The sequence below is a fragment of the Anomaloglossus baeobatrachus genome, chromosome 3, assembly GCF_048569485.1.
Source record: "Anomaloglossus baeobatrachus isolate aAnoBae1 chromosome 3, aAnoBae1.hap1, whole genome shotgun sequence".
NCBI classification, from domain to species: domain Eukaryota; kingdom Metazoa; phylum Chordata; class Amphibia; order Anura; family Aromobatidae; genus Anomaloglossus; species Anomaloglossus baeobatrachus.
Genome location: NC_134355.1, coordinates 404,198,581 through 404,224,399, shown reverse-complemented (window position 1 = coordinate 404,224,399; position 25,819 = coordinate 404,198,581). Strand labels below are relative to the sequence as shown.

At 48.5% G+C, this 25,819-nt stretch overlaps 1 protein-coding gene across 21 annotated transcripts in view; it reads right to left on the bottom strand.

Annotated features, from left to right (window-relative positions):
* The window catches only part of DST (dystonin), an 879,552-nt gene that overhangs the window by 37,902 nt on the left and 815,831 nt on the right, over positions 1 to 25,819 (bottom strand). For all 21 annotated transcript variants that reach the window (XM_075340270.1, XM_075340271.1, XM_075340278.1 and 18 more), the window contains 7 exons: positions 18,867 to 19,026; positions 18,552 to 18,746; positions 10,588 to 10,716; positions 8,703 to 8,846; positions 8,301 to 8,489; positions 8,090 to 8,219; positions 5,498 to 5,661 (listed from right to left, as the gene is read on the bottom strand). In XM_075340270.1, the coding sequence (XP_075196385.1) occupies positions 5,498 to 5,661; positions 8,090 to 8,219; positions 8,301 to 8,489; positions 8,703 to 8,846; positions 10,588 to 10,716; positions 18,552 to 18,746; positions 18,867 to 19,026 (1,111 nt within the window). The remainder of the gene's footprint in view (positions 1 to 5,497; positions 5,662 to 8,089; positions 8,220 to 8,300; positions 8,490 to 8,702; positions 8,847 to 10,587; positions 10,717 to 18,551; positions 18,747 to 18,866; positions 19,027 to 25,819) is intronic.

Below are 25,819 nucleotides of genomic sequence, written 5' to 3'. Positions count from 1 at the left end.
GTTCACAGTAAGTAAATATATTGAGAAAGTCAACTTTAGAGGTCACCTAATAAATAAAAAGCAAAAAATACATTGCAATTTTATTAGGTTGGACTATCCCCCTTTAAAATACTTTTTGTCTGCAAATATATAATTTTGCAGTTCCTCAATATTTATCTCAAAGGTTTTTAACCCCTTCAGCCCCCAGCCTGTTTTCACCTTAAAGACCCGGCCATTTTTTGCAATTTTGACCAGTGTCACTTTATGAGGTTATAACTCTGGAACACTTCAACGGATCCTGGCGATTCTGACATTGTTTTTTCGTGACATATTGTACTTCATGTCAGTGGTAAATTTAGACCGATATTTTTTGCGTTTATTTGTGAAAATTTCAGAAATTTGGCAAAAATGTCGCAATTTTCAAAATTTGAAATTTTATACCCATAAATCTGAGAGATATGTCACACAAAATAGTTACTAAATAACATTTCCCACATGTCTACTTTACAGCATCGCAATTTTCGAAGCAATTTTTTTTTCCGTTAGGAAGTTAGAAGGGGTCAAACTTCATCAGCAATTTCTCCAACAAAATTTACAAAAAAAAAATTTTGGGTACCACATCACATTTGGAGTGATTTGAGAAACCTAGGCAACAGAAAATACCCAAAAGTGACCCCATTCTAAAATCTGCACCCCTCACTCTGCTCAAAACCACATCCAAGAAGTTTATTAACCCTTTAGGAGCTTCACAGCTACCAAAGCAATGTGAAAATTTTACACAAAAATGTTACTTTAGCCATAAAGTTTAGCATTTTCACAAGGGTATCAGGAAAAAATGCACCATAAAATTAATTGTGCAATTTCTCCTGATTACACAGATATCTCATATGTGATGGAAATCAATTGTTTGGGCGCACGGCAGGACTCTGAAGAGAAGGAGCATCATTTGATTTTTTTAAAGCAAAATTGTCTGGAATCATTAGCGGATGTGATGTTGCATTTGGAGACCCTCTGCGGTGCCTAAACAATGGAGCTCTCCCACAAGTGACCCCATTTTGGAAACTAGACCCCTCATGGAATTTATCTAGTTGTTTAGTGAGCACTTTGAACCCCTAGAGGCTTCACAAAAGTTTGTAATGTTAAGCCGTGAAAATATATATATATTTTTTTTACCACGAAATTATTATTTCAACCAGGTAGCTTTTTTTTCACAAGGGTATCAGGAAAAAATGCACCATAAAATGTATTTTGCTATTTCTCTTGAATACACAGATACCTCATATGTGGTGGAAATTAATTTTTTGGGCGCACGGCGGGGCGCCATTTCACAGCAAAATTGACTCAAAAATATACAGTTAGGTCCAGAAATATTTGGACAGTGACACAAGTTTTCTTATTTTAGCTGTTTACAAAAACATGTTCAGAAATACAATTATATATATAATATGGGCTGAAAGTGCACACTCCCAGCTGCAATATGAGAGTTTTCACATCCAAATCGGAGAAAGGGTTTAGGAATCATAGCTCTGTAATGCATAGCCTCCTCTTTTTCTAGGGACCAAAAGTAATTGGACAAGGGACTCTAAGGACTACAATTAACTCTGAAGGCGTCTCCCTCGTTAACCTGTAATCAATGAAGTAGTTAAAAGGTCTGGGGTTGATTACAGGTGTGTGGTTTTGCATTTGGAAGCTGTTGCTGAGACCAGACAACATGCGGTCTAAGGAACTCTCAATTGAGGTGAAGCAGAACATCCTGAGGCTGAAAAAAAAGAAAAAATCCATCAGAGAGATAGCAGACATGCTTGGAGTAGCAAAATCAACAGTCGGGTACATTCTGAGAAAAAAGGAATTGACTGGTGAGCTTGGGAACTTAAAAAGGCCTGGGCGTCCACGGATGACAACAGTGGTGGATGATCGCCGCATACTTTCTTTGGTGAAGAAGAACCCGTTCACAACATCAACTGAAGTCCAGAACACTCTCAGTGAAGTAGGTGTATCTGTCTCTAAGTCAACAGTAAAGAGAAGACTCCATGAAAGGAAATAAAAAGGGTTCACATCTAGATGCAAACCATTCATCAATTCCAAAAATAGACAGGCCAGAGTTAAATTTGCTGAAAAACACCTCATGAAGCCAGCTCAGTTCTGGAAAAGTATTCTATGGACAGATGAGACAAAGATCAACCTGTACCAGAATGATGGGAAGAAAAAAGTTTGGAGAAGAAAGGGAACGGCACATGATCCAAGGCACACCACATCCTCTGTAAAACATGGTGGAGGCAACGTGATGGCATGGGCATGAATGGCTTTCAATGGCACTGGGTCACTTGTGTTTATCGATGACATAACAGCAGACAAGAGTAGCCGGATGAATTCTGAAGTGTACCGGGATATACTTTCAGCCCAGATTCAGCCAAATGCCGCAAAGTTGATCGGACGGCGCTTCATAGTACAGATGGACAATGACCCCAAGCATACAGCCAAAGCTACCCAGGAGTTCATGAGTGCAAAAAAGTGGAACATTCTGCAATGGCCAAGTCAATCACCAGATCTTAACCCAATTGAGCATGCATTTCACTTGCTCAAATCCAGACTTAAGACGGAAAGACCCACAAACAAGCAAGACCTGAAGGCTGCGGCTGTAAAGGCCTGGCAAAGTATTAAGAAGGAGGAAACCCAGCGTTTGGTGATGTCCATGGGTTCCAGACTTAAGGCAGTGATTGCCTCCAAAGGATTCGCAACAAAATATTGAAAATAAAAATATTTTGTTTGGGTTTGGTTTATTTGTCCAATTACTTTTGACCTCCTAAAATGTGGAGTGTTTGTAAAGAAATGTGTACAATTCCTACAATTTCTATCAGATATTTTTGTTCAAACCTTCAAATTAAACGTTACAATCTGCACTTGAATTCTGTTGTGGAGATTTCATTTCAAATCCAATGTGGTGGCATGCAGAGCCCAACTCGCGAAAATTGTGTCACTGTCCAAATATTTCTGGACCTAACTGTATTAACCCCACAGCAAAATTGGTTGGAATTATTAGCAGACGCCATGTTGCATTTGGAGACCCCCCTGAGGTGCCTAAGCAATGGAGATCCCCCAAATGTGACTCCATTTTGGAAACTAGACCCCCCACATACAAAAAAATTAGTTTGGCGAAATAAAAAATACGGACGGCAGTGAAAAAAAATAAAATAAAAAAAAAAAATAACATGAGCGCCTGCAACTGACACTAAGGCAAGTGCCACACGTGAGAGCGATGCACGAATCTCACACCGCATCATCCGGCACAGCCGCACACTCCTGTCTGGAAGAGAACGACTGTGCCGGATAATGCAATATGAGACTCGTGCATCGCTGTCACGTGTGACATTGGGCTGACAATATTCAGTAAAAAATGCTGTAGTTGACGATTACTACAGTATAATTTTACTGGCCCTAAACTAAGTTTATTTGTATTTCTTAGTTTACATTAAAAAAAAATCAGGACGCACGCACGGATGTGCAGCAAAAAGGGGGGGTAGGCTAGGTGGGATGGAAAAAAAGCTGGATGGAGGATGGGAGAGTGCGCGGCAGAGGATGGTAGAGGGCAGCGGAGGATGGGAGAGAGGGCAGCAGAGGATGGGAGAGGGCGCGGTGGATGAAGGAGCGGTGGAGGATGGGAGAGGGTGGACAGCAGATCAGGGTGAGAGGTGGTGGAGGGGGCAGCAAATTGGGGAGGGTGAGAGGGGGTGGAGGGGGCAGCAGATTGGGGAGGGTGAGGGGGGGCAGCAGATCAGGGAGGAGGTGGAGGGGGCAACAGATCAGGGAGGGTGAGAGGGGGTGGAGGACGCAGCAGATTGGGGAGGGTGAGAGGGGGTGGAGGGGGCAGCAGATTGGGGAGGGTGAGGGGGGCAGCAGATCAGGGAGGGGTGGAGGGGGCAGTAGATCAGGGAGGGTGAGAGGGGGTGGAGGGGGCAGTAGATTGGGAAAGGTGAGAGGGGGGGGCAGCAGATCAGGGAGGGGGTGGAGGGGGCAGCAGATCAGGGAGGGTGAGAGGGGGTGGAGGGAGCAGCAGATCAGGGAGGGTGAGAGGGGGCAGCAGTTTAGGGAGGGGGGCAGCGGCAGATGAGGGAGAGTGGGCAGCAGATCAGGGAGGGTGAGAGAGGGGGCAACAGATCAGGAAGGGGAGCAGCGACTTATGAGGGAGAGTGGGCAGCAGATCAGGGAGGGTGAGAGATGGGAGAGAGCGGGCAGCAGATCAGGGAGGGTGAGAGATGGTGGAGCGGGCAGCAGATCGGGTAGGGTGAAATGGGAGAGAGCGGGCAGCAGATCGGGGAGGGTGGGAGATGGGAGAGAGCGGGCAGCAGATCGGGGAGGGTGAATGGTGGAGAGCGGGCAGCAGATCGCGGCGGGTGGGAGATGGTGGAGGGGGCAGCAGATTGGGGAGGGTGAGATGGTGGAGAGCAGGCAGCAGATTGGGGAGGGTGAGATGGGAGAGAGCAGACAGCAGATTGTGGAGGGTGAGATGGGAGAGCGGGCAGATCGGGGGCGGTGAGATGGGAGAGAGCGGGGAGCAGATCACAGAGGGTGAGCTGGGAGAGAGCGGGCAGCAGATCGCGGAGGGTGAGCTGGGAGGGAGCAGGGAGCAGATCGCGGAGGGTGAGCTGGGAGAGAGTGGGCAGCAGATCGCGGAGGGTGAGCTGGGAGAGAGCAGGCAGCAGATCGCGGAGGGTGAGAGATCGTGGAGGGGGCAGCAGATGAGGATGGGAGAGAGTGGGCAGCAGCTCACGGAGGGGGGCAGCGGCTGATGGGGTAGAGCGGTGGCAGATTGAGGGGGCTGCAGCAGATAGAGGAGATCCCCGACGGTGGCAGGGGATCGGGGGCAGGACGGACGATTGGGGGGGGGGGCAGCGGCTTACCAGGGCACTTACAGGGATCGCTCTCCTCAGCTGCCTTCAACGGACGGAGTGAAGCTGAGGGGAGCGGTCACCGGCCCCAGATACATGGTGATTGGAGAGATCGGTCACAAGGCCGGTCTCTCCAATCAGAGCTGGGGACGGGTGAAACAGCGATCACCCAGCTCCAGCCAATGATCAGTGCTATAGCTGCACTGATCATGGCTGGATTTCAATGTTTCAACCATTTTCTATGGCTGAAACATTACAGTGGCTGTGATTGGATGAGCGGCGTTCGTCAGCCAATCACAGCCTCCGTAGGTCCGGGGGGGAAGACACCACCCCTCCTGAGGTCAGGCAGATGTCCTCTCCTCCCCGAATCTAAGGTTTATGTGAACCGATCACACTCACCGGGGCTCCGGGGCCGCGATTTCGCCATGACGTACTGGGTACGTCATGGGTCATTAAGCACCATGTCACCATGACGTACCCAGTACGTCATGGGTCGTTAAGGGGTTAAATCTATATTTTCTAATACTGCTGTGTCTTGCTTGTAGACTTTTATCTAAGTACATACAAGATATCTGGACTCCACTGTTTTACTGAAAGAAATGGACTATTTATGACATGGGTATATAAGGTACCTCCTCCAGCCTATCCAAGGCGTCATTCAAGTTTCTCCTTCTCTCCAATGCCAAAAGCCAAACTTGTTGCCATTTGCCGACCAGTAAGTTGACTCTTGGGTTTTTAGTCTCAATTGATGTTTGTGAACCAGATGGATACAAGCTAGGAGTAGGGGAGCGTTTTCCTGTTAAAAAACAGAATATATTTATTTTTCTGAAAACTCAAATAAAATTATATGATTTCTCAAAATTGAATATGGATTGTGCACAAAACCTGTACATTAGTGAACAATACAATGCAATCTGCACTTAAAAAGTTACACATGAAAATAAGCAATTTTGTAATATATCTTCTAAGAGAAATAAGCTTTGTAGATAGTATGGTATTGATCACCTGTCTGGCTTGTGCCAGGAATAAATCCTATGTAGGCATAGATACCAGCTACTGCTGGAGTAAAACCAGATGTAAATGCAATAGCGGAAAGGAATATGAGGATAATTCTGCTGCGCTGCTGGTCAACAAGATATCCGAAGGAAATTATGGCATTGAACAAAGGACATTTTTGTTAATCTACACATTTGAATTGTTTTTTCCTGATGAAGGAGTTTGTTTATCTCTGAAACACGTAGATTAACAAAACTGTTCTTTGTTCAACACCACCATCTCTATTGGATATCTTCTTGACCAGCAGCGCAGCAGAATTATCCATATATCCATTTCTATTATCAAATTACTGAGATAGGAGATGATAGTTAGTGCTTTTTTTAAATTCTATGGAGAGACGCAGACACAGACATTCTGCTGCTAGTTCATATGGGTTCATAGAACTTTAAGAGCATCAACTGCCATCCCCTATCTCAGTAATGACAAGTAAGTCTGTTCTCAATGTAGACATATTTTAGCTATGATTTGAGAACATTGACAATGCAAGATCAGTCCAGGAAGAGAACTGCTATGATTTATTCCTGGCTCAGCTGCGGCTGAGCCTTTGCTAGTATCCCCCTCAGATACATGTCACGTTAGGGGTTAATTCTTCCTGCCTCGTTCCGGAGCTCAGGGCACTATATTTTGGCATTGCACCTCCAGAACTACGCCAGTGATATTTCCGGCTTTGCTGCGTTCTGCTCGTGAGTGACCTGTTGTCTGCCCTGCTCCCACCTGACCTGTTGTTGACCTCTGTTCCCATCCTGTCAGTGTCTCTTCCACTGTCTCCCTTCATTTCCCTGCTAGTCTGTCTCCTTGTCTATTCCCCGTCAACACACCTTAGTTTCCGTTTCTGTCCTCTTTCCTGTCCTCCCCACTTCTGTGCTCTTGACTTCCTGGCTACCGACTCCTTGCTTCCACCTGACTACGTCTTGCTTTTTCCCTGTGTACTGACGAGACCTCATGTTGTGATCCAGCATCCTGACTATTGCCTCTGTTAGGGAATCCTCTGCTCTAGACGGTTTATCTACCCTACCGCCCTCTTTTGATCTATCTGCTAACTACCTTCCCAGGTAGTTCCCAGAAGTCTATTGTGTATACGTGACAAGAACAAAGCAGATTTTGCTGATGAGATATATTACATGGTTTCTTGTTTTCACCTGTATCATTGATTTATGAGAATAAAAATCCAAACAACAGTTACTCTTTAAGGATGTGATAACCCAGACATGAACACCTTATATAAAAACTTAGTAAACGGATTGACATATGGCCAGACAGGCATATGTACCGTATTTTTCGTTTTATAAGACACACCGGATTATAAGACGCACCCCAAATTTAGAGATAAAAAAAGGTAAAAAAGAAAAATGGGGTCCGTCTTATACTCCGGTGTTGTCTTACTGGAGGGGGCGGCAGCAGTGGTGAAGCAGGGTCACAGGAGGCAGAGGCTGTGCTGGCAGCGGGTCAGTGGTGGCAGCAGCGGGTCAGTGGTGGTGGCGGGTCAGTGGTGGCAGCGGCGGTAGCGAGTGTCCCAGTCTGTACGCAGTCCGGGCTTCAAAGAAATGGCGCCCGAAGCGGCACGTGGGCAGATGGAGCTCTCATCCAAGAGCTCCATCTGCGCACGTGCTGACTCCTGGCGCCATCATTTGAAACCGGGACCGTAGACAGACTAACATACCAGCCGCACAGCCACTGCAGTCTGCACAGCCACCTGGCCGCCCGCCCGGCCACACAGAGTGAGTGGCAGCCAGCAGGCCGCCCGCCCACCCGCAGAGAGAGGCAGCCGGCCACCGGGATAAAGAGACAGCCAGCTGCCCGCAAGGACAGGCACCTGGACGCCCGCACGCACCTGGCTGCCTGCACACAGAGCCACACAGACAGCCCCCCGCCAATTAACCTCCCGGTGAGCTATATTCGGATTTTAAGATGCACTCCTCATTTTCCTCCCACATTTTTGGGAGGAAAAGTGCGTCTTATAATCCGAAAATACGGTATATAGCAGAACCCAAATACTTATGTGGAATATGAACTTTTAAAGAAATGTCACCATTATACTCAGATAGGAATTTCCAGGACTGATGTAATTCAGGATACTGATTACAATCTCTTTCCTATAGTTATAAGCAGAGGGACTTTAACTACATAGCTAACTATAGCCATGATTTGTGCAGCTCTTTAATACTTACGGTCTGTTCTTCCTTTGCCAAAGACAGGGATTTGAGATTGACCTGACGTAGACTCGGCAGCTTTCCTTTTATAAGTCTTTGTAACTTTATCTACATCTGGCTGTTTCCTAGTCATTTCTTCCATAAAAGTCTGAAAATAATACCAGTTAATTGAAATGTAGCAGAAAATGAACAACGGAGCACATACATTAATCAGTGGAAGTTATCGTACCTGGTGCTCTTCAATCAGAGCTTTAACCTCATCTATCTCCTCCGGGATCTCCTCCTTGTTTTTTTCATTGAGTGTTGTTTCTGCCCATTGTAACCACTGGAGCAAAGACTCCAGAAGCTCTTTTTTGGCTACTAAGTCTTCCAAAGCAACAGTCAGCCTCTGTTGATGCTGTTTTGCCCATGTTAACACCTTACAAAAAAGCACAAATACTTGTGAATTTTCTAAATTTTTCAGCCGTCTATCTTTATATTCAGTCAAATCTATCACAAATTAGGGTGAAAAAAAATTCTTACGAGTAGAGCGTTTCATTTCGAAACCGTATTTTTTAAATGGCTTCACTCATTAGAGCCATCCAACTTTGAAAACAAGCCACCATGTACAGAGACCACATGCACACGTTACCTCCTCAAATCTGGCTTTAATGATAGTTATCCAGTGCTTTATTGTAGTAATAGAGTCTGGGTGACAAATTGTAAGAATAGCTTCTCCCATACTCGCTCCTTTAATCAGTTCTGATCTTTTCTCCTCCACTTTTCTCATGAATTCCTTAAACAAGACAAATGGAGATAAGTCATGAAAAACACATGGACAATGCTGAATTTTACATTCTGTGTAGACTGTAGTTTTCCTATAAATTACAGGAGCATCAAACACTGTCAGGATTCCAGGAATAAACAGCGTACAATCACATCAGGGCACCAAGAAAGGTTTCTAGTAAGTAGTATAATTTAGAAAAAAAAAGTCTATTGTGCTTACAATAATTACTAAATACATTTCTTGCTTTTCTTCACGAAGCTCTACGGGTAACTCAACACCATAGATTAAATAGTATTTGCAATGTACTGACCAAATTTTAGTGTTCATTATACTACAGTAAAATAATAACCCTTTTACTCACCTCCAGTGCTGTCGCCACTCCAGGGGTGTCAGCACTGGCTCTCCTGAGGATCACGTGACATTGTTATGTTATGCGATCCCAGCGGCCAATTAGCGCTAGCGTCACTGTTCCTTTGGACAAATCAGGAAGCGAGACTTGTGGCTGTTCTCTCACATCCACCGGATGTCAATTACATCTGAATGAGGGGAGAGTGAAGATGCAGGGATCGTGTGTCATAACAATGTCACATGATCCTCTGGAAAGCCAGTGCCAACACTGAGGGAATAGCACCGGTGTTGAGTATAAGTGTTAATATTTTACTGTGGCGAAACATAGGGATTATGAAGGGGTTATCTTAGTAGTGAACAACCCCTTTAACAGCATTATCACGCTGCTGGCGTGAACTGTGTGATCTCTGATGTTGTTATATAGGGCAGCTTTGCCTCTGGTGCTGATGCACTGAAGCTGGCGGGATGTGGAAGCCTTTCAGGAAATTAGGTTATGAAATATTTTGCATTACATAACTTCTGGCAAACCCTGAGTAACTAGCCGAATGGCTAGGATGCACTGCTTTACTAGTAAGAGATTACATATATCACACATATTCATATCCACGTATAGGGTGTTACATAATTCCCAGATAATAAAACGGTGGAAAAAAAGATACCATTGTTGTGGGTGCCAAAAGAAAACTACCAATCACCAAGTACTGAATTAATAAGTGTTATAGTTGTCTTTTCATAAAATCATGCACTGATCAGCACTGAACATTCAAGGCGCCCAGGACATCAGGATCAATAGCGCCACCTTTAGTTCAGACAAGAGATGTGCCATGTGCAGCTGCACAGGATGGGCCCCCCCCGAGACCAGCCCTGGGTTCATTAATATTATCATATGATGACTTGTGGTTGTTAATAGTAGTTTTATCAGAAAATAAAGACCTGTCTGCAGTTATTTTTCCACAGGAAATTAATTTTAGCACAGACTGAGCAATTCATATTATCTAATCAATGACGAAATACTCTCCATGACAACCTCAAATACTACAAATCACGTGGAAGTGGAACAAACAAAAATTCGAGCAGGGAACTGTGCCAACCTGTCCAAAAATGCTAGCCCTCCTAAGAGAAGAATAGCCGTGAGGAAATGTTATCGGATAATGAGGAGATGAAGCCTGAAAAATATTGGAGTAACACTTCTATTTTCTTTCCACCCTCTACTGCAGTTCCAAGATAAACAGCACGCATGTTGTCATTTCACATGCCTTTCCCTAATAAAGACGTCCTGGAAGCTGAGGAACGCTTTATTGCCCATGGGTTTATGTTCTCATATGCACAACCAGAGAGACGTTAATCTTTCAGTGCAAGTAAGCTTTACACAGACTGAACTCCAGGGCTGCTGTCTTCTCACCTTGTGCTGGTCGATTAGGGTCTTCAGGGACTCTTCATCATCTGGGAGAAGGCCATGAAATCTCAATGCTTGCTCTGCTTCTGCCAGCCATTCCAGCAGGGTGTGTACTGCAGCATGAAACTCCTCTGCCTGCAATAACGCATCATTTGATAATACAGTATCTTACATGCAGGTCGCTTATGATCAAACTACATGTCCAGAAGAATAATCATTTCCTCTACTTTATATAACACTAAACCCCACTTCAAAGAATTTGAGCATATTGTTAGACAGTTATTTCACAAGCATTTTAGCATATAATTTCTGCACAGCCCACAAGAAAAATGGCTACCTAATGCATCTCACTGTTTTCACTGGAAAAAACTGTGTTGTCATTCATGTGCTCACATCTTTCAGTTAGGGAATCCAAAATTGCTTCTTTAAGTGTCGTATCACTAATAGACCTGATTTCCTGCTGCATTGCCCCAAAACTACTGCAAGAAGAAGCATTAACAATGTCTCTGAAGAGAAAAATGGTGCAAATAACCCAATTAATTAAAAATCAATTTTATTCAAAATTACCATAAAATATTGAGAACATTAAAAAAACCAAGAACTCCGAAACAGGGATTACCTCACAACAATCATTAAATTCATTAGTTTACATATATAGATTATATTATATGTGATGGTACCATATACTAATAAAAGGGGCAAGTTAGAAACCTCTAATAGATATAGTATATATAATTCAATAGTAAAATAGCCATATATTATGCACAATCATATGATACACATTTACCTGTGCTGAGTGCATCTAAATCTATATATATAAATTGCCTTATTCTGTCTGTCTGTCTGTCTTGCTCCAAAATTGTCTCCTTACGGTGACAAACAGCGGATTGGCCGCCCCCCCCCGCACGGATTGGCCGCTCTCCTCGGCTTCTCCCCCCCGCACGGATTGGCCGCTCGCCTCGCCTCGGCTCCGCCCCCCCGTACGGATTGGCCATGTCCTTACGGTGACAAACAGTGGATTGGCCGCTGGGCTTGCCATGGCCCCGCCCCCCCGCACGGATTGGCCGCTCGCCTCGGCTCCTCCTCCCCGCACGGATTAGCCGCCTGCCTCGGCTCCGCCCCCCGCACGGATTGGCCTCTCGCCCCGAGGTGAGCGCATCAAGGTCCTGCAGCGGCGGAACACACACACACGCACACACATAAGAACAGACACACACACACACATCAGATCACACTCACTCTCACACACAAATCAGATCGCATCCACGTCCTGCAGCGGTGGAACACACACACACGCACACACATAAGAACAGACACACACACACACATCAGATCACACTCTCTCACACACACATCAGATCGCATCCACACACTCACAACATCCCGTGATATTGGTTGCTTCTCGGCGGCGATCCTATGCGTGCAGTGACCTTCCAGGACCTGCCGGAGGATCACATGGCCGGAAGCATGTGGTATCTCCGGATGTTGTGATTGTGTGAGCGCGTATGTGCGATATCGTCAGTGTGTGTGTGTGAGTGTATGCGATCAGATGTGTGAGTGTGTTCTGATGTGTGAGTGTGTGTGTGTGAGTGTATGCGATCGGATCTGTGAGTGTCGGCAGAGGAGCACGGCGTGCAGCACAGCTGCTGGGACCGCCCACCGGTGGGCACAGGGAGAAGTGGGGTGTGTGTGTGTGAGTGTATGCGATCAGATGTGTGCGTGTATACTGTCTGATGTGTGACTGTGGAGCACGATGGGGGGTGCGCAGCATGGGGGATGGAGCACGATGGGGAGTGCACAGCATGGGGGATGGAGCATGATGGGGAGTGCGCAGCATGGGGGATGGAGCACGATGGGGAGTGCACAGCATGGGGGATGGAGCACGATGGGGAGTGCGCAGCATGGGGGATGGAGCACGATGGGGGGTGCGCAGCATGGGGGATGGAGCACAATTGGGAGTGCGCAGCATGGGGGATGGAGCACGATGGGGGGTGCGCAGCATGGGGATGGAGCACGATGGGGAGTGCGCAGCATGGGTGATGGAGCACGTTTGGGAGTGCGCAGCATGGGGGATAGAGCACGTTTGGGAGTGCGCAGCATGGGGGATAGAGCACGATGAGGAGTGCGCAGCATGGGGGATGGAGCACAATGGGGAGTGCGCAGCATGGGGGATGGAGCACAATGGGGATGGAGCACGATGGGGGGTGCGCAGCATGGGGGATGGAGCACGATGGGGGTGCGCAGCATGAGGGATGGAGCACGATGGGGGGTGCGAAGCATGGGGGATGGAGCACGATGGGGAGTGCGCAGCATGGGGGATGGAGCACGATGGGGGGTGCGCAGCATGGGGGATGGAGCACAATGGGGAGTGCGCAGCATGGGGGATGGAGCACAATGGGGAGTGCGCAGCATGGGGGATGGAGCACGATGGGGGGTGCGCAGCATGGGGGATGGAGCACGATGGGGGTGCGCAGCATGAGGGATGTAGCACGATGGGGGGTGCGCAGCATGGGGGATGGAGCACGATGGGGGTGCGCAGCATGGGGGATGGAGCACGATGGGGGGTGCGCAGCATGGGGGATGGAGCACGATGGGGAGTGCGCAGCATGGGGGATGGAGCACGATGGGGGGTGCGCAGCATGGGGGATGGAGCATGATGGGGGGTGCGCTGCATGGGGGATGGAGCACGATGGGGAGTGCGCAGCATGGGGGATGGATCACGATGGGGAGTGCGCAGCATGGGGAATGGAGCACGTTTGGGAGTGCGCAGCATGGGGGATGGAGCATGTTTGGGAGTGCGCAGCATGGGGGATGGAGCACGATGGGGAGTGCGCAGCATGGGGGATGGAGCACGACGGGGAATGCGCAGCATGGGGGATGGAGTACGACGGGGATTGCGCAGCATGGGGGATGGAGCACGATGGGGGTGCGCAGCATGGGGGATAGAGCACGTTTGTGAGTGCGCAGCATGGGGGATAGAGCACGATGAGGAGTGCGCAGCATGGGGGATGGAGCACAATGGGGAGTGCGCAGCATGGGGGATGGAGCACAATGGGGAGTGCGCAGCATGGGGGATGGAGCACGATGGGGGGTGCGCAGCATGGGGGATGGAGCACGATAGGGGTGCCCAGCATGGGGGATGGAGCACGATGGGGAGTGCGCAGCATGGGGGATGGAGCACGATGGGGGGTGCGCAGCATGGGGGATGGAGCACGATGGGGGGTGCGCTGCATGGGGGATGGAGCACGATGGGGAGTGTGCAGCATGGGGGATGGAGCACGATGGGGAGTGCGCAGCATGGGGGATGGAGCACGTTTCGGAGTGCGCAGCATGGGGGATGGAGCATGTTTGGGAGTGCGCAGCATGGGGGATGGAGCACGATGGGGAGTGCGCAGCATGGGGGATGGAGCACGACGGGGAATGCGCAGCATGGGGGATGGAGCACGACGGGGATTGCGCAGCATGGGGGATGGAGCACGATGGGGGGTGCGCAGCATGGGGGATGGAGCACAATGGGGATTGCGCAGCATGGGGGATGGAGCACGATGGGGGGTGCGCAGCATGGGGCATGGAGCACGATGGGGGGTGCGCAGCATGGGGGATGGAGCACGATGGGGGGTGCGCAGCATGGGGGATGGAGCACGATGGGGGGGTGCGCAGCATGGGGGATGGAGCACGATGGGGGGTGCACACCTCCCCCCAAAACACACACACACCCACACACGCACTGCACAACACACCACACACACACTGGGAACCACAAACACCGCCCTACACAGATGTGTGCGTGTATACTGTCTGATGTGTGACTGTGGAGCACGATGGGGGGTGCGCAGCATTGGGGATGGAGCACGATGGGGAGTGCGCAGCATGGGGGATGGAGCACGATGGGGAGTGCGCAGCATGGGGGATGGAGCACGATGGGGAGTGCGCAGCATGGGGGATGGAGCACGATGGGGGGTGCGCAGCATGGGGGATGGAGCACGATGGGGAGTGCGCAGCATGGGGGATGGAGCACGATGGGGGGTGCGCAGCATGGGGGATGGAGCACGATGGGGGTGCGCAGCATGGGGCATGGAGCACGATGGGGGGTGCGCAGCATGGGGGATGGAGCACGATGGGGGGTGCGCAGCATGGGGGATGGAGCACGATGGGGGGTGCGCAGCATGGGGGATGGAGCACGATGGGGAGTGCACACCTCCCCCCAAAACACACACACCCACACACGCACTGCACAACACACCACACACACACTGGGAACTACAAACACCGCCCTACACAGACACCCACACACACAGACAACGCCGCACACACACAACACCCAACACACAAACAGTGCGGCACACACAAATATACGCACATACCGCACAACACACACATTGCACAAAAGATACCTCCCACCAAAACACACACACACCCCACACGCACACAAACCGCGCAACACACACACACAGCGCTCCACAAACAACGCAACACACACAACGCAACACTGCTCTCACCCCCCGCCACACCCAGACAACACCCAGAACATGTACAGCGCCCTACACAAACACTTGGTAACTACACACAACAACATCTATATATATATATATATATATATATATATATATGTATATATATATATATATATATATATATATATATATATATAACAAAAATCATACATTAACTACACAATACGTAAATTCTAGAATCCCCGATGCGCAGAATCGGGCCACCTTCTAGTTATTAATAAGGCTATTACCAATGCATATGTTGAAAGTACCAGTGTACCTAATGATAAAATCACAATAGTATATCAAAACCTATGTTGAAGGCAATATATGTAACTATTTGGAAAAGATCAGTGCAGCAATGAATTGCAACTTATCTAATTAATTATAATGACTATGCCCATGTAATCTAATATAATAAGCCCATAGTGCTAAGTAGCAAGGTAAGGTACAAACATATCATTTCCACAGTGTGAGGCCTCTCACAGTCCCAACGCGCATTTTACCTCTTCATCAGGGGACGTAACCAAAGAAGGTGAAGATGAAGAGGTGAAACGTGCGTTGCGACACGGGGAGGCCTCAAACTGTGGAATTGATAGGTTGGTACCTTACCTTGCTACTTAGCACTCATTATAAGTAATTACAGCAGATAGATAAGCTGCAATTCATTGCTGCACTGATCTTGTCCAAATAGTTACATATATTGTCTTCAACATAGGTTTTGATATATTATTGTGATTTTATCATATTAGGTACACTGGTACTTTCAACATATGCATTGGTAATAGCCTTAATAGTAATTTAGGTGCACTCAGCCCTGTATGTATTATATGCTTGGGCGTCATATATGGCTATTTATTGAATTATAAATACTATATCTATTAGAGGTTTCTAACTTGCCCTTTTTGTTACTATATGGTACCATTACATATAATATAATCTATATATGTCTGTAAACTAATGAATTTAATTATTGTGGTGAGGTGATCCCTGTGTCGGACTTCTTGCTTTTTTAACGTTCTCTTAATATTTTATGGCAATTTTGAATAAAATTGAGTTTTAATTAATTGGCTTATTTGCACCATTTTTCTCTTCGGAGACATTGTTAATTGTTATGGGTGCTTCTCTACACTAAAGGTTTAGGTCTGCTCATAGTGACTAGTATATGGATGTAGAAGCATGTGGATTAGCTCCACAACAAATACACACCAGAATTTTCTGATAGTTTGCAGTGACTCTATGTGAGTACAGACTTAAGAATCCTCACAATACATACACCGTGCGCTGTAAGGATTGGTGTCAGAGCCAAGACCGATGGTGATGTTCAATGCAAGTGTATTGAGCTAGGCCTGGCCCATCTAGTCAAATTCTAGCCAGGAGTGTATATATCGCAAAATCGCAGCTATGTGACCGCCATTACCGGCTCTGATCGTGGCAAATCCTTACAACGCACAATGTGTGCAATGTGAGGATTCATAAATATGCAGCCACATAGACAGACTGCAGACTTGTGGATTTAGACCAGAAAACACCTTTAAGCCATATTAAGATGTCGTTAAATTAATTACCTATGTGTTCTATTCTATGAATGTTTTTACAGATAGAACACTAAACATTATAGTCTATGGTGCTAGTCACAAGTCTGTGTGTTCACCAAAAGATCAAGGAGACAGGTCTATTTTTAATCAAAGACACAGCTCAAAATTACCTATACAAAATCATAGACAACACACGCATGGCTGTCCATAATTAAAATTGTAATATATAGGACAGGGGTCTCAAACACGCAGTGTACAGACCACTTGCGGCCCCTGAGGCTGCTTCATGTGGCCCGCAGGCACCGTAGATACCACTGACGATTGCGGCCCAGTCCAGGGGGCCACCAACGTCAGTACTTTATTTCAGTGCACTCGAAATGTATTGCCGGCGCTGCGCAGAGACAAGCTCTCTGCACAGCTATACCAATGCCAGCCGCTGATCAACCAGAAGCCAGCAGCTGACATCAGCTAATGGCCTCTGACTGGTGGCTGGCCTAGAACGTGCCATGATCAAGGGGTCTATGGAACCTGCAGGGCGCATGTGCAGAAAATAGGACGCCGAGGCAACCGAGGACATGTGAGAAGATTTTTTTTTTATGTGTATGTGAAGAACGATATAGCGGAAATTACTACATGACTGGGGCCAGGATGGGACATTACTGATGGGGACCGGGAAGGGCCATTACGACAAGATGGGAACCAGAAAGGGACATTACTAAAAGAGGACCAGGATGAAGTACATTTACTACAAGAGGATCAGTATGGAGCACATTATTACAAGAAGGGGACCAGGATAGGGCCCATTCCTACTACAAGAGGACAAGGATGGGTACATTACTACAAGATGAGGACCAGAATGGGACATTACTACAAGATGGGGATTAGGAAGGAGGCCCATACTACAAGAGGAAAAGGGTGGGATATTACTACAAGATAGGGACTAGGAAGGGACATTACTGCAAGATGGGGACCAAGAAGTGGATATTACTATAAGATGGAGATCAGGATGGGGACATTACTACAAGAAGGAGACCAGGATGGAGCCCATTAAAACTAGAAGGAGACTAGGATGGGGGACATTACTACACAATGAGGACCAGGATGGGGGCATTACTACAAGAGGAAGATTAGGATGGGCCCATTACTACAAAAGGAGGACCAAGATGTGGGACATAACTACAAGATAGGGACCAGGATTGGAGACATGACTACAATATAGGGTCCAAGATGTTGGCCAAAATTACTATATAGTGCTAATTGTAAGATGATAATACTTACAAAAAGGAAATAAAATGTAAAAAGAGTAACAAAATTCAAAATAAAGTATGAAAAATGTTTTTACCACTAATGCTGTTTTATATATAAACTATAATAAATATCCATAACGAACCAAGCTATAAAACTATACCATAACCAATACAATGAATATAATTTAAAAAAATATATAATAAACTAAAAATCTAAAAAGTGATAAAAAGGTGTATAGAAAAAAAAATATGGTATCAATATTCTTTGTCCTGCAAACAATGTGGCCACCCCCAAATTCAATTTTTTTTTATGTGCGGCATATATTTCCAGCCAAATTTGAGACCCCTGGTATTGGAGAAGCTTTTGCACTATATTTAGTTAATACGTGAAAATCATTGATGAAACACTGACGGTAAAAACGAAAAGACTGATGAAGCTCAGATCCAAAACACTCATGAAACATGGACATGAAAACTGAAAGATGTCTGTAGGAGGCCTACATTTTTTCCAAAACTACAGTAATGATTATCACTATGAGATTAATAGACAGATCACATTTTATTTTAGTAAATATGCTAGGTGCACTCATGCTACAGTTTGCATTAATAAAACAAGTCACCAGAAATGACCTCACAAATGTAGTGCAGTAAAAGAACATTTCATGACTAATGCCTAATTCCTCTAAACCCACCTGGTGCAATGCATCTTCTAGTCGGGTCTGTTTGGACACAGATAAAGTGCACACAGTTTCCCAGCGGGTGCCTAATTCCTGCATCTGGGCCTTCACCCAAGAAGAGTCATCACGACTTCCTTCTATTAACTCTCTAGCCGAACGTTTAAGAGCCTGGATACTGCTACTTCGTTTGCCCAACTCTTTCTGAAAAACCTAGAGAAAAAAGCATAGACGTATAACTACTTTACAAACAAATGCCAAACGCAGCACGTCATAGCGTTTGTACACTGTATTTATTATATCTAGAAAATTAAGGACAAGTAAATTAAGTACTTTGTGGTTGTCAAGGAGGTTCATCACAATATCAATGTCCCCATGCACAGGTTGGTCTTCGGCTAGCTGTGGCTCCACTCTGTACAGCCAGTCAATGAGGGCCTGCAAAGCATCTGTAAACTGGCCAGAGAACAGTAGTGCCTCTTCTAGTTTGTTTTGCCTGCCCAAAAAAAAGAAGTACGAAAATGTGACAAACACACCACCATTAAACTGAAAAACACAAAGTTAGGGGTCAAACAATAGTTCTGCATTTAATATTATTGTGCATGACAAGTAAAGTTATCCTAAGGCCCTGTGCGCACGCTGCGGTTTTTGCCGCGGATTTGCTGCGGTTTTGCTGCAGGAAATGTTCATTAACTTTCTGCAGTCCTTCCCCAGCAAAACCAGCAAAACCTAAGGTAAAAACAAAAAAATGGTGTGCACACATTGCGTTTTATTCCCCTACAGGTTTCAAAAAGAATGAGCATGTCACTTCTTTTCTGCAGGTACCTGCGGTTTTTGCCATAGATAATGGTAAAAAACCGCAGGGACCAACCCACGTAAAAACCGTGGCAAAAAAACGCAGCAAATACGCGGCAAACTGCGGCAAAAGAAGGGAATTTTGTTTACTTACCGTAAATTCCTTTTCTTCTAGCTCCTATTGGGAGACCCAGACAATTGGGTGTATAGCTACTGCCTCCGGAGGCCACACAAAGTATTACACTTTAAAAAGTGTAACCCCTCCCCTCTGCCTATACACCCTCCCGTGCATCACGGGCCCATCAGTTTTGGTGCCAAAGCAGGAAGGAGGAAAACTTATAAATTGGTCTAAGGTAAATTCAATCCGAAGGATGTTCGGAGAACTGAAAACCATGAACCAAAAGAACAATTCAACATGAACAACATGTGTACACAAAAGAACAAATGCCCGAAGGGCACAGGGGCGGGTGCTGGGTCTCCCAATAGGAGCTAGAAGAAAAGGAATTTACGGTAAGTAAACAAAATTCCCTTCTTTGTCGCTCCATTGGGAGACCCAGACAATTGGGACGTCCAAAAGCAGTCCCTGGGTGGGTAAAAGAATACCTCGATAAAAAGAGCCGTAACACGGCCCCCTCTTACAGGTGGGCAACCGCCGCCTGAAGGACTCGCCTACCTAGGCTGGCATCTGCCGAAGCATAGGTATGCACCTGATAGTGTTTCGTGAAAGTGTGCAGACTCGACCAGGTAGCCGCCTGACACACCTGCTGAGCCGTAGCCTGGTGCCTCAATGCCCAGGACGCACCCACGGCTCTGGTAGAATGGGCTTTCAACCCTGAAGGAATCGGAAGCCCAGAAGAACGATAGGCTTCAAAAATCGGTTCCTTGATCCACCGAGCCAAGGTAGACTTGGAAGCCTGCGACCCCTTACGCTGGCCAGCGACAAGGACAAAGAGCGCATCAGAGCGGCGCAGGGGCGCCGTGCGAGACACGTAGATCCGGAGTGCTCTCACTAGATCTAACAAATGCAAATCCTTTTCACATTGGTGAACTGGATGAGGGCAAAATGAAGGTAAGGAGATATCCTGATTGAGATGAAAAGTGGACACCACCTTAGGGAGAAAGTCCGGGACCGGACGCAGAACCACCTTATCCTGGTGAAATACCAGGAAAGGGCCTTTGCATGACAGCGCTGCAAGCTCTGACACTCTACGGAGTGAAGTAACCGCCACTAGAAATGCCACCTTCTGCGAAAGACGTGATAGAGAGACATCCCGCAGCGGCTCAAAAGGTGGTTTTTGAAGAGCCCGTAGAACCATGTTGAGATCCCAGGGTTCCAGCGGACGCTTGTAAGGTGGGACTATGTGGCAAACTCCCTGCAGGAACATGCGGACCTGCGGAAGCCTGGCTAGACGCTTTTTGAAAAAAACACGGAAAGCGCCGAGACTTGACCTTTGAGAGAGCCGAGTGACAAACCCTTGTCCAATCCCGATTGAAGGAAGGAAAGAAACCTGGGTAAGGCAAACGGCCAGGGGATAAACCCCCTCTCAGAGCACCAGGCTAAGAAGATCCTCCAAGTTCTGTGATAGATCTTGGCTGACGTTGGCTTCCTGGCCTGTCTCATAGTGGCAATGACATCTTGAGACAACCCTGAGGACGCTAAGAGCCAGGACTCAATGGCCACACAGTCAGGTTGAGGGCCGCAGAATTCAGATGGAAAAATGGCCCTTGAGATAGCAAGTCTGGTCAGTCTGGTAGTGCCCACGGTTGCCCCACCGTGAAATGCCACAGATCCGGGTACCACGACCGCCTCGGCCAATCTGGAGCGACGAGGATGGCGCGGCGGCAGTCGGACCTGATCTTGCGCAACACTCTGGGCAGCATTGCCAGAGGAGGGAATACATAAGGCAGTTGAAACTGCGACCAATCCTGAACTAAGGCGTCCGCCGCCAGAGTTCTGTGGTCCTGAGACCGTGCCATGAATGCCGGGACCTTGTTGCTGTGCCGAGACGCCATGAGATCGACGTCCGGCGTTCCCCAGCGGCAACAGATCTCTTGAAACACGTCCGGGTGGAGAGACCATTCCCCCGCGTCCATGCCCTGGCGACTGAGGAAGTCTGCTTCCCAGTTTTCTACGCCCGGAATGTGAACCGCGGAGATGGTGGAGGCTGTGGCCTCCGCCCACAGCAGAATCCGCCGGACTTCTTGGAAGGCTTGACGACTGCGCATGCCGCACTGGTGGTTGATGTACGCAACCGCCGTGGCGTTGTCCGACTGTATGCGGATCTGCCTGCCCTCGAGCCACCGATGGAACGCCTTGAGGGCTAGATACACTGCCCTTATCTCCAGAACATTGATCTGAAGGGAGGACTCTGTCGGAGTCCAGGTTCCCTGAGCCTTGTGGTGGAGAAAAAATGCTCCCCATCCTGACAGGCTCGCGTCCGTCGTGACCACAGCCCAGGATGGGGGCAGAAAGGATTTTCCTTTCGACAGAGAAGTGGGGAGAAGCCACCACTGAAGAGAGGTCTTGGCTTCCAGAGACAGAGAGACGTTCCTGTCCAAGGACGTCGGCCTCTTGTCCCATTTGCGGAGAATGTCCCATTGGAGTGGACGCAGATGAAATTGCACAAATGGAACTGCCTCCATTGCTGCCACCATCTTCCCCAGGAAGTGCATGAGGCGCCTCAAGGGGTGCGACTGTGCCTGAAGAAGGGATTGTACCCCTGTCTGCAGCGACCGCTGTTTGTCCAGCGGCAGCTTGACCATCGCTGAGAGAGTATGAAACTCCATTCCGAGGTACGTCAGTGACTGGGTCGGAGACAATTTTGGCTTTGGAAAATTGATGATCCACCCGAACCTCTGGAGAGTCTCCAGAGCAACGGTCAGACTGTGTTGACAAGCCACCCGTGAGGGTGCCTTGACTAGGAGATCGTCTAGGTAAGGGATCACAGAGTGGCCCTGAGAGTGAAGGATCGCTACGACGGATGCCAAGACCTTGGTGAAGACCCGTGGGGCTGTCGCCAGGCCGAAAGGCAGTGCCACAAACTGAAGGTGTTCGTCCCCGATGGCGAAACGCAGGAAGCGTTGATGCTCTTGAGCGATCGGCACATGGAGATAGGCATCTCTGATGTCGATTGATGCTAGAAAGTCTCCTTGGGACATCGAAGCGATGACAGATCGGAGGGATTCCATGCGAAACCTCCTGGTTGTCACGTCTGTTGAGCAATTTTAGGTCCAAAACGGGACGGAATGAGCCGTCCTTTTTTGGCACCACGAACAGATTGGAGTAAAAACCGCGACCGCGTTCCTGAAGGGGAACGGGGATCACCACTCCTTCTGTTTTCAGAGTGTCCACCGCCTGAAAAAGCGCAACGGTCCGCTCGGGGGGCGGAGATGTTCTGAAAAAACGAGTCGGAGGACGAGAGCTGAACTCTACCCTGTAACCGTGAGACAGAATGTCCCTCACCCAACGGTCTTGGACATGTGGCCACCAGGCGTCGCAAAAGCGGGAGAGCCTGCCACCGACCGAGGATGCGGTTTGGGGCGGCCGAAAGTCATGAGGAGGCCGCCTTGGAGACGGTGCCTCCAGCGGTCTTTGGAGGACGTGACTTAGACCGCCATGCAAAAGAGTTCCTCTGGCTCTTCTGTGGCCTGTTGGACGAGGAGGGTTGGGATCTGGCTGAGGGCCGAAAGGACCGAAACCTCACTTGAACTTTCCGTTGCTGAGGTCTGTTTGGTTTGGCCTGGGGTAAGGACGAGTCCTTTCCCTTGGATTGCTTAATAATTTCATCCAACCGCTCGCCAAACAGTCGGTCGCCAGAAAAAGGCAAACCGGTCAAGAACTTTTTGGAAGCAGAGTCTGCCTTCCGTTCGCGTAGCCACATGGCTCTGCGGACTGCCACAGAATTGGCGGATGCTACCCCTGTACGGCTAGCCGAGTCCAGGACAGCATTCATGGCGTAGGATGCAAATACTGACGCCTGAGAAGTCAAAGATGTTACTTGTGGCGCAGCGGTACGGGTGACCGCATTAATCTCAGACAGACAAGCTGAGATAGCCTGGAGTGCCCACACAGCTGCAAAGGCTGGGGCAAAAGACGCGCCTATGGCTTCATAGATGGATTTCAGTAGGAGCTCTATCTGCCTGTCAGTGGCATCCTTGAGCGATGCACCGTCAGCCACTGCTACTACGGATCTAGCCGCCAGTCTAGAGACTGGAGGATCCACCTTGGGACACTGAGCCCAACCTTTAACCACGTCAGCTGGGAAGGGGTAACGTGTGTCATTAAGGCGTTTAGTAAAGCGCTTGTCCGGGAAAACCCTGTGCTTCTGGACAGCATCTCTAAAGTTAGAGTGATCGAAGAAAGCACTCCGTGTACGTTTAGGAAACCTAAACTGGTGTTTCTCCTGTTGTGAAGCCGAATCCTCTGTAGGCGGAGTTGGGGGAGACAGATCTAGCACCTGGTTGATGGACGCTATAAGATCATTTACTATGGCGTCCCCTTCAGGTGTATCCAGATTGAGAGCAACGTCAGGATCAGAGTCCTGAGCTGCGACCTCCGCCTCCTCCTATAGAGAATCCTCAAGCTGAGACCCCGAACTGCGTGAAGAAGTCGGGGAAGATTCTAAGCGAGCCCGCTTAGCCGGTCTGGGACTGCGGTCCGTGCCGGAGTCCTGCACGTAATAACTAGAGGCCACACCAGGAACACGCTTAGTCGCAGACCGAGAGGGGCCTGGGGGTGATCCCGCAGTGCCCGGGGCCTGTATAAGGGCCGGTCTGGACTGCAAAACCTCTAGAAACTTAACAGACCATTTATCCATAGACTGAGTCATGGAATGAGAAAGCGACTCAGAGTTTGTCGGCTAAAACAGCAAACTCTGTCCTTGCCATCTGGACAGGGGGGGGCGGTGGTTCTACCTGGGCCGAGGGACCCCCTAGTGCCTCAGGCTCCGGCTGAGCGAGTGCCACAGGGGCCGAGCATTGCTCACAGTGAGGGTAGGTGGAACCTGCAGGTAACATAGCCGCACAAGAGGTACAGGTAGCAAAATAACCCTGTGCCTTGGCCCCCTTGCTCCTTGTGAACGACATGCTGTTGTCTCCCAGGAGCGTGATCACTGAGGATATATAGCCACAAGTTAACAATACAGCTGAACCGGAAAAGGATACAAATATAATGTATCTATATACAGGTCAGCACCCTAGGGGGACCAGCACCGGTAACCGGTGTGGCTTACCGACCGCTCCAGCGGTGTGTGGCCACCAGATTCCCCTTCTGCCTCGGGTCTCCCAGAGCTGCAGCCAGACGTCCTCCACCGGCAGGATGTGTTAAAACATGGCTGTCGGCGTTCACAGGGGAGGAGGGAGCCGTGGGCGGACTTACAAAAGTGCGGGAATCTGGTGCCCCATAGGGAATAGTGAGGGGGGAGGAGGACAGCAATGTGTGCTCCAGCCCTCACTGTCGGCGTCAGCCCGACCGTCCCGCCCTTGCCCCTGACTGGCAGGCCCGTGGGCGGGCGTTTAATGTACTAGGCCGCAAAAGCCGGGGACTAAAGTAGAAACCGCGGCCGACAAGCAGGCATGGCCGGCGCGGTAGTCCCGGACAAAAAACAAACACTGCAGGCGCTGCAGCGTCTGAGGCCCAGGTGCTCCATGCACCGTCCCAAAGGGGACACAGAGTACCTGTAGTTGCAGGGCCTTGTCCCTGACGATACTCAGTCTCCTGTCCGGCAGATACCACCAGGGGCTGCGGAGGGAGCCCGGTCCCAGTGCCTGGATGACCGGTTAGGATCCCACTTCACCCAGAGCCCCTAAGGGATGGGGAAGGAAAGCGGCATGTGGGCTCCAGCCTCTGTACCCGCAATGGGTACCTCAACCTGAACAACACCGCCGACTCAGTGGGGTGAGCAGGGAGCATGCCGGGGGCCCTGTTAAGGGCCCTCTTTTCTTCCATCCGAAATAGTCAGCAGCTGCTGCTGACTAAAATGTGGAGCATTGTGTGCATGTGTGCCTCCTTCAACACAAAGCTAAAAACTGATGGGCCCGTGATGCACGGGAGGGTGTATAGGCAGAGGGGAGGGGTTACACTTTTTAAAGTGTAATACTTTGTGTGGCCTCCGGAGGCAGTAGCTATACACCCAATTGTCTGGGTCTCCCAATGGAGCGACAAAGAAAACACGGGTGCGGATTTTTCTTAAGAAAAGTCCATTTTCTAGTGCACACATAGCCTTAGACACGTTACTTTTATCCTAGAGCATCTATGTAACTTCCTATAAGGAAAGTTGCTTGTGACAGCTGGACACTAGCATTAGTGGAAGAAACAGGGCATAAAAATATCCTCTTTAGGCCAAGTTCCCATCCGTACTGGAGACTAACAAATGTTGTTAAAAAAGTCTAAAAGAATAACGCGTTATGCTTACTTTTTGATAAACACCATAACAGAAACCTAACAGACACCATTATAGTCAATAGCGTACATCAAGCACTAATGGTTACCATCA